The 10,175-nt window shown below is 32.5% G+C and overlaps 1 protein-coding gene across 1 annotated transcript; it reads right to left on the bottom strand.

The window, feature by feature from the left end:
* Positions 1-2,984: 2,984 nt before the first annotated feature.
* LOC142641747 (trifunctional UDP-glucose 4,6-dehydratase/UDP-4-keto-6-deoxy-D-glucose 3,5-epimerase/UDP-4-keto-L-rhamnose-reductase RHM1-like) lies at positions 2,985-5,159 on the bottom strand. The gene is made up of 2 exons (XM_075816231.1): positions 3,585-5,159; positions 2,985-3,493 (listed from the first exon to the last, which is right to left on the bottom strand). Exons 1-2 carry the CDS (start codon positions 5,157-5,159, stop codon positions 3,029-3,031), a joined length of 2,040 nt encoding a protein of 679 aa, XP_075672346.1. The 3' UTR covers positions 2,985-3,028.
* Between the last annotated feature and the right edge of the window lie 5,016 nt (positions 5,160-10,175).

Raw genomic sequence — 10,175 nt, 5'->3', positions numbered from 1 at the left:
ATTAAAGTATTAAACTAACCAAAAAAATATTTTATATATATATTTTTTTTTTGAAGTCAGGGGGTTCATTTGAACCCCGGAATATAGACTAGTGCTGCCTCTGCTCATGCATAAGGAAATCTCGAATTCAAAACCAAACTTGAAAAATGAAATCAATATGTGAAAATTAGTTAGAAAGTACCTAAATTGAAGAAGTCAACCTTGGAAGAAAGTTGATAGAAGTATATGACGAAATAATTAAATTTACCATTTTCTAACAAATTAAAATTTTGAGACAATTAGTAATTTAACATGGTATTTGATCTAGAGATCCTGAGTTTGATTATTATCTTCTTCATTCTACCTGCCATTTAAAATCTCATGTATTTAAGTAAAAAAAAAATCTCATATATAAGGCCCTCACTTATTAAAAGGGGGTTTGAACTCATATGTGAGGGGTGTTAGACTTAGAAGTATATAATTAAATAATTAAATTTATTATTTCTTAATAACTTAAATTTTTGAGACAATTAGTGATTTAACAAAAAATAAGCGGTCAAAATCAATGCTAGAGGTATAAAAAGAAAGACATAACTTTGGAGAAGATGATCATAGATATACATAACCTTGGATCGGAACAAAGTTATACTTTATTATGAGTTGTAGAAACCTTCTAGGATAGTTACATATTTTAGTTTTATTGAACACGTTACACAGGTGAGCACACTTCTTTTCCTATCAGATTCAAATTTGGACTTCAAATACTTAATTTTATTGGACTAACTTATTCTCCAAAAAAACAAAAAAAAACAAAACAAATTGGACTAACTTATCAATTCCAATGTTACTTGGTTGTAGTCACATGATAATATAATATATAGGTGTATTTCTATTTCCTAGATGTTGGTCGAATACGTACTGGGCCAATATGCTCACTACGTACCCTAAAGGCTACAATGAACAAAAACAAATAATCTGATAAGAGAGATGAATTTTGGAGCAAATGTTGTTTTTTAGAGTGGGGTTGGTTATTAGAATTTATTAGAAAGAGATAAGGCTGGGCAACCTAGGATTCATAATTATTAATTGTATATACGGGTTTAAAGTTTATATATACCTGGTCACGCCTGTATTGATATAATTTTGGACACATCGTCCCTCTTGTCTGAAATCATAGAAAAATATTTTGTTATTATCTGTTTAGAATTGAGTTTGAAGCACAAAGAAAAAAATGAGACAGTAATACTAAAATCAAAGGGGAAAAAAAATAGAAGAATAATAACTAATAATAATAAACATGTTTTTTTTATTATAAAATAATAATACTATTAGTAGAGGAAAAGTTGAGTTTCATTAGATAGGCATTATAAAAAGAATGACAATAATTGACAAATAAAGATGGTGTATTAGAATTCAGATAAGGAAAAAGGTGGTGTATATTAGGAGTCAAATAGTGACACTTAAAGTAATAAAATAAAAAAATAAAAAGAGGAAAAAATAAGTTTCATACGATGGAATTTTTTAAAAATAAAAAAGTTGAGATCAATAAAACGTAAAAATAAAAACAAGTTAAAAGAGAGAGAGAGAGAGAGAGTAATAGGAAGGAGAAGCGTGAAAAAAAAAAACATAAAAAAAAGAAAAAGAAAAAGAAAGTAAAAAATAGGAGAAGCGTGTATTGCATTAGGATAAAGAAAGAAAGAAAGAAAGGGAAAAAAAAAGTTAATATTAACAATTAAGCTCTATTAAATAGAAGTTGATAGGAATAATTAAGTTGTAATTTCAATCTAAAAAATTATTACAATTTAGTGCAGCTACTTGTATGGTACAATATATGAAATGACATTTTTTTTTTTTTTTCATCCCAAAGCCACTTTGAGCTATAAAAGTTGGCCAATTGCAAAATTTGAAAGTCAGGAAGGATTGGACACTGCACATTAATTCCTAAAGGCTTCTAAGCCAAACAACGGTCAATCCCAAGACCAAAGTGGGGGCACCATGTATACATTGTTTTCAAGAATAAAAATTACTAGCATACTCTCTCCATTTAGGGCACAAAAGTCAAAGAACTTGTCGAAAACAAGCAGGTATGTTTGCATAGAGGTTGAACAAGATTTAAAGGCAACAGAATCTATAAGTTATGTTTGCCAATATGTTTAAATGATTGCTTTTTTTATTTTTTTATTTTTTATAAAAATAACAATTCCTAAAATAGAATGATACTTTAAAAAGGCCCACATTCTATTTTTTGGGATGAAAATAAATGTCTAATTGCACATGATGATTCTTGTCGGAGAAAAGATCATAGGACTTGTTCATACTTCGTAGAATTAGGGAAGAAGACTAAATGCGATCGAGAGATACTGGCCAATAGTGCAAACATGAGAAAAATAGTACTTTGAATATATAGTAGAGGTTCAATTGTAGTGAGTGTGTGTGTGTATATATATACACACACACACTACTTCATACTTGGGATGTAGTACTATTGCATCCAGATTTGAAGAGCTGACATCCATTTAGAAGGTAAATTAAACTTTTTAACATATTAAGTATGCATTTGGATTGCATCTACAAGGAGCGTCTTGCGTCTAGCATTTTTTTTTTTTTTTTTTGAAGCACGTTTCAGCGCTGAAACACATTTTTAATGGATCCTGTACACTATTTACGAAACCCACAAACTTCTTTTTTCATAAACTTTTATTAAAAATTGATTCCACGACATTATCTACATATTTAAAAATTAATTTGTTACAGTATTTTTAGTTTTCAATTTTAAGCGAAATAAGTGCAATCCAAACCAACCTTAAGATTCAAATATTTCATAGCCATGAGTAGACAGTACATTTAGATATACTGAAGCTGTCTCAAAAAGCTCCTAACAATATATTCAAACTAAACAAACAATACCACTGAGTGGAATTATTCCTGCAAATAACAACAAAAAGAAACTGCTACAAGTGAAAGGTAATGAAATATGGCTATATGCAAACAAGATGAAAGTAAACCAAAATCTGTTGGATCTGTCCATTGGCCGAGGTTCATGAAATGCTTATTTTGCCACTGCACCAGCAATGCTTTTCTTGTTGGGTTCAAAGATGTATTTAATCAGGGAGTCCTTGATTGACAACAGCTCAGGGAATTCTTTCTTCAACTTAGATGCATCCATTTCATTGTTGCTTCGAGGTGCAACAAGAACTTTGGCTTGTTCTTCCAATGTAAAGTTAACCCACTTGAAATTAGGGTCAATATAGTTCTTGTACAGCTCCAGAACCTCATTATGACTCACAACACCAGGGTTTGTGAAGTTCCAAATGCCCCTGCGGTTCCTTTTGGCCAACTCAATTGACATGGGCAGCAGCTCATCCAACACAGTCATGCTGTTTGGAATGTCAACTACTTTCTCATATTGTGTAATCTTTCGGACAAAGTTCCGGGGGTGGCTCAGATCGGACGATATTGGCATTCGGGCTCTGAGGGTGCAAACATTGTCATATTCATTCAAAAGATCTTCAGCCTGGCAACAAAATGAAAAATAAAAACATTACTATATATCAAGAAATTCTCAAAGTGGAATGGCAATCAAAATGGGCAGTGAAAGAACTTACCACAGCTTTGGATTTGGAATAGAAAGAGCCAGTGTAATTAGGCTTCTCTTCCTCCTTAAACCCAATTCCTGACCCCATTGGATGTTCTGCATCAAATTCAAAAATACAGCCACTACCATAATTCATCATTAGGAGGCCATGTTCTCTGCAGACATCTGCCAAGTTTAATGTACCAACCACATTGGTCCGAATTGTCTCAACTTTATGACTCTCACACCAATCTGCATTAGGCCTGCCGGTCAATCCAGCAGCATTGAAAACATGGGTTGGTTTAACAGTCTGAATTTCTTGCAAGAGTTGTGACCGTTCCTCTAAACGTCCCTTCCCATACACAAACTGTATCCCTTGCTTCTCACAAAGTTGCCCAAGAAGACCCCCAAGGTAACCTGTTCTACCATAAATCAAAAACTTCAGACCTCCCTTCTGAGTAGAGGGGTTGTTCCTTGGACTTCGGACTACCATTCCGTTCGCAATAGAATTGTTTGCCACAAAAGAGGAAGCAGAATTTCTGTTATGAGGCCCATCACACTTTCTTTCAATTCTAGGCACCATTAGCATTTTTGGATGAGGAAGCAATGCTCCAGAAACATCACCCCACCAGTCAGAATTGTTGAGATACCATTCTATGGTCTTTTTTAGACCCTCTTCCCATGAAGTACGTTCAAACCATCCCAAAGTCTTCAACTTCTGAACATCCAAGAAGTATCTTTGGTCATTAAAAGGCCTATTCTCCACATACTTAATATGGGTTTCAGGGTTCAAAGAGAAAAGTTGGCAAATTTCCTTAGCCACATCAATCACTCTTCTTTCTTTCTGTGTGCCAATGTTGTAAACATGGCCAACTTCACCCCTGTGGAGAATGGTTTCAAATGCTTCAGCAACATCTTCACAGTAGAGATAGCTCCTCACATTAGAACCATCCCCATGAATTGGTAGAGGCTGTCCCTTCATGGCCAAAAGAATGAATTTTGGAATCAACTTTTCAGGGAATTGGTTAGGCCCATAAACATTGTTACCTCTAGTAGTGATCACAGGCAATCCATATGATCTCCCATATGCCATGACAAGCATTTCGGCCCCAGCTTTAGTAGCAGAATAAGGGTTTGTTGGAAGGAGTTGAGAAGCCTCAATGTTTCCCATGACAGCATCCTCATCTGTCTCCCCATAAACCTCATCAGTGCTCACATGGATGAACCTCTTGATTTGACCAGTGACTTTGCAAGCCTCGAGAAGGACATGAGTGCCATAGATGTTGTTCTTTGTGAACTCGAAGCTGTTGCCAAAAGAGTTGTCAACATGAGTTTGTGCTGCAAAGTGCATGATGGTGTCAATGGACTCAGAGAGGAGAATGTAGTTGACAAGGTCAGCAGTGGCAATGTCTCCCTTGATGAACTTGAAGTTTTGGGCTGATTTTGAAGGAAGAATGTTCTTCAAGTTTGAGCAGTAGTCAAGCTTGTCAACGACAACAATCTTGTAATCTGGGTAGTTTTGGACAAGCCGATTGCAGAGATGGGAGGCAATGAAGCCAGCTGCTCCAGTAATGAGGATGTTCTTTGGTTTGTATGTGGTGGCCATACCTAACCTGGCTGCAGACAATTTGGAATGCAAAACATTCACTCAAAATGAAACGAAAATACATAGAAACTAAAACAAAATCCACGCTCAGAGAAACATATACAGGAGAAACAAATAAATCATCGACTGCAGTGGCATAGATTTGAAAAAAATTATTTTGACTCCACTATTCTAAAAAGGGTTTAGTATTTAATTAAGTAGCAAAGAATCAAGAAGAAAGAGTTGAGGTGTGAAGACATGATGGTCAAAAAGATATTGGTATCAATGAATATTAATTCAATTTTCCAACGGGCATAAAATTCTTCTCATAGTTATACTTTTATATGTGATGTGTGTTTAAATATCGTTTATTTTACTGAACTTTAAAATGAAAATTATTGCTGAAAGTATTATAAATAAAGATAAAAGTTAGTTGAAATAGTACAGTGGGTCTATAAATAGTATCAAAAAGTTCAATAAAACTATGAATAGTAGCAAAAATAAGTTAAATAGTAAAATAATTTATAATTTATATTTGTTCCTAAATCCACACTTAGTGGGTATTAAAAAAATAAAAAAAACAACCCATACGCAGTGTTTGTGTGCACAAAAGAGAATTTGTGTACACTCATGTTCACGTGTGTGTGCATGCTTGGGTCGTAGATATGGATACGTTATTAATGTATTGGTCAACGGAAACTAGAAAAAGGAAAATTATATCAATAACAAGAAAAGAAATTCCAAAATGGAAAAGTTTTAAATTTTTAGGAGAGAATAAAATGATTTCAACCAACCAATTATGCCTCCACCTCCACGTAGGGGGAGGAAAAAAAAAAAGAAAGAAAAGTACAAGCCTCTGTTTGTTGTTTTCCCAAGAAACAAAAAAGAAAAAAAAAAAACCTTTTTCTCTTGGTGAATAAAGAGAAACTTATTTATTTATGGGAAATGTTAATAAGTATTGTTGGGTGCTTGTTAATGTTTCATTTTATGAGTTTTACTTAAAAAGTATGAAAAAATTATCAAAAAAATTACTAAAAAAAATAAAGAATTATCAAAAATTGCAAAAAGCTACCATAAAGTTGCAAAAAAAGTTGTTATTAATGGACACTTTCTAGTGCCTATTAATACCTTTATTTATTTATTTATTTGATCAAGAGAAAAACAAATGTAAAGAGAACCAAGTAATGTAATTTAAACCCAAAACTAGCTAGATATACGCCCACAAACAAACCTCGTTTTCAGAATTCAATATATGAATACTTTTTCAATATATTTTGAACTTATAAACTATTAAACTCACATTCACCCTTTTCTTATAAGAAAAAGGGTGTGTTATTTGACTTAGAATTTGCTGACTCATTGATTATAGTAAAGTGATTATGTTACAAATATAACTAAATTAGAAAGTTAGTTTATAAAAAAGATACCATATAATTCAAACTACAAAAAGATTAATCTTTACTTGAATAAACTTAATTAGAACTAAAAATCTAGGCTATCCGCAACCTGAGGGTCTGTTCAGTTGGAGGAGTGGAAAAGTGGGAGGATGAAAAATTGTGAGAGGATAGAAAAGTGAGAAGATGAAAAATATTTAGTTTTCTCTCTTGTGTGTTCGGTTGGAGGGGTGAAAAAGTGGGAGGATGGAAAATGTAATTTATATAAATTGACTATTATACCCTTATTACATGTAAGATGTTGAAAAAAAAATGTTCAGATGTTGAAAAAAAAAACTTTCAGACAGTAACGTTGAAAAAAAAAGAAAAAAAAAAGTTCTCAGTAACGTTGAAAAAAAAAAAAAGAACGTTTAGACAGTAACGTTGAAAAAAAGAAAAAAAGAACACATCAGGTGGGATGGGGGCTTTTTAGTAAAAGCCTCCATCCCAATGTTTTCTCCCACCATTTTCCTCCCAATTTGGGAGGAAAATTTTTGTGGGCCCGGGAGGAAAATTTTCCTCCCGGTTTTCCATCCTCCCTTTCTTTTCTCTTCAAACGAACAGTGAAAAATGACTATCTTCCTCCCTTTGTTTTTCATCCTCACTATTTTCACTCCAAACGGACGAGGCTTAAAAGTCTATTTCACTAACTCAAACCTAAATATTTTTTGGTTTTGGGTGCCCAACTATGGACTCCCCTTGATAGATAAGAGAATACAAATAAAGAGAGAGAGACTTACAAAGAGAACCGGAGTTGGATTGTAAGAGAAGAGAAGAGAAGAAAAAAGAGCACTTTAATTTCAGACAAGTAGAGATGTCTGGTTGAGAAATAAAGGTAGTAAGAATGGGGTATTTATATTGATAGTTCACAGTTATGATGGGTTAGAAAATAAGTGGGCTTTGATTGCGAGTGAAGAATTTTGTGAGAGTAATGCTTATCATCTAGCCCCACTATGGGCATGGGGGGAAGACAAGACAAGATGCATGCTAGTCTTCCCTAGACTTTCATATCTTTCTCTGTTTTTCGAGGAAATTAAGAAAAAGAGAGAGAAGGCTAGGACCAACATAGTTAGTTTTAGTGAGTAATTCAAATTTCAAATAAGGTACATACCAAAGTTGTACTTTCCTAACTAATCATTCACGTACTGTATCTAATTTGTCAAGTTTTATTGATTGATTCTCAAAGAAAAGAAAAAAAGAAAAGAAGAAGAAGGGCAAGTGGAGATTTTTCTTTTCTTTTCTTTTTGTTCTTGAGAATTAAAAAGGGAGAGAATTGAACTTTGAGTTTTTGTGAGAGATTCCAATTGTAACTTACTCTGCAATGTTATTTATTTATTATATAATTTGATAGTTGAAAGAGGAATATGTAAATTCTAAACTGTTTTAAACTAGATAATAAAAAGAAATCACTATGAAGTAGACCTCATAAAAAGAAATTACATGACCTCATAAAAAGCAATTACATGGTTGTATTACAAATCTTGCCATGTATTAATAATCTTTAGTTATACACTTTCCAAAATAATTCGTGTAATTTTTCCCTTATTTGTGTATAAATATATTTATTTTTGGGTTACTATTTGTCACATGGTTGTATTAGCCTAGTGAGATTGGCCGAACCTTACTAGAAAATGCACAAATGAGAAGCTACAAATTCCAATTTCCAATATATTATATTTAGGAGTGTTCGCGGTGTCGTGTGGTGCGATTTTGGGCCATTTTTAGCACTGCACTTTGCGGTGCGGTTTAACTAAAATCATAACTGCACTGCACCTTATTTTTGCGGTCACATGTGCGGTGTGGTGCGGTTTAGAGTTTAACCAAAATCATAATCGCACCGCACCTCATTTTTGCAGTCACATGTGTGGTGCTATGTATAAGATGTGGTTTGAAGTTGGTATATTTTTCAAATTTTAGGCATTTCCTACCCATCCCAAAACTAACTTTTCCCGTTTTTTTTTGCCAAGTTTTAAATTATTTAGCTAGTTTTTATTTTTATTTTTGTTTTTATTTTGGGTTAACTTTTCTAGTTAACACTTGCTAGGGCTATCAAACTTTTTTTTTTTTTTTGAAAACTAGGGTTATTAAACTATTAATAATATATTTAATATTAAAAATAAATAAATATATTAATATATAGAGAGGGTGCGGTGCAGTTTGTGCGGTTTTCTTATTATAAAACCGCAAACCGCATTGTACCATACGGTGCGGGGCGGTGTATTGTTACTTGCGGTATAGTGTAGTTATGTTTTTTTGCGAGCGGTTTTAGTGCGGTTTTTGTGATTTGTCCGGTTTAGTGAACACCCTATTTACATTATTTCTTAGCAGTACCCTTGTGTTCACAGAAGAAATAATTGGGTAGTTAGGTTGGGAAAAAAAAATTGGCGATCACTTCCCAAAATAAACTGAGTAATTGTTTTCCTTCTTTGTGTATATGTATTTATTTTTGGGTTATTATTTGTCACGTGGTTGTACTAGCCTAGTGAGATTGGCGGAACCATACTGAAAAATGCACAAATGAGAAGCTACAGATTCCAATTTCCAATATATTTCATTATTTCTTAGCAGAACCCTTGTCCTTGTGTTCGCAGAAGAAATAATTGGGTGGCTAGGTTGAAAAAAAAAAAAATTGGGGATCATGAAAGATTTTGGAAAATTTTTGGAGAGGACCCACTTCACGGTTAAAATTTTATCCTTTCTTTTTGTATTTAACAATATACATACATTTATTAATATTTTTTAAATACCGTGCTATTATATATATTTTATTATTCATAAAATTAATTTAAACAATAAAATATATGAAATTGTGAGTTAACTATAATGATGAGTTGGAAACTTGGGTTGACGAAGAATTTGATAAATCTCCTTATAAACATTAAAAGGAAAAAAAAAAGTAAAAAAAAAAAAAAACTTACAAAATATTTATATTATGAGACAAAGATGGGCTGTCTTCTCTTATCAGGATAAACATACATTTAGCCCCATCCGTGTAATGCAATCGGTCAATTGTTTAAGGATCAAGAACAACAAATCATGAGAATAAGGAACACATAATTTTTGGACATTCAGAGAAATTCCTCAAATCTACTATATTGTGGCTCAAATGAGTGTTACGTGCACTTTCGGTTTCATGACATTTTTAACACTAGCACAACTTGTTTGGGGAGATTTGTTCAATCTGATTTGGAGGAGACTTCGTTCATGATTTATATAGATTTTTTTTGTCAAGTCCATAGATATAAAAAGAATCTTAATCGATTAAGGTTTATATTTTATATATATATATATATATATATATATATATCTTGTTACATATTTTGGTCATTCAATAAGTTGTGTATATACTAAGGGATTTGTAATTCAATTGGAAATTCTTAATATTTCTTAAGAAAATGTCTAGGTTCAAATTCCCCCCTCCCTCTTGTTACTAGGAAACTTTCAAAAAAATCAGTTTAGTATATCTTTTATTACAAATAATAAAGTGAAATTTATAAATTAAACACTTAATCTCAAATTCTATGATATTGGAGATTGAAAAAATTCTCCAATATATCATAAAATAAATTCAGGTCATCAACTGTTTTATATATAACTCAATGAC

Source organism: Castanea sativa, chromosome 6 (genome assembly GCF_040712315.1).
Source record: "Castanea sativa cultivar Marrone di Chiusa Pesio chromosome 6, ASM4071231v1".
NCBI classification, from domain to species: domain Eukaryota; kingdom Viridiplantae; phylum Streptophyta; class Magnoliopsida; order Fagales; family Fagaceae; genus Castanea; species Castanea sativa.
This window is presented reverse-complemented; position numbering and strand designations above follow the sequence as displayed.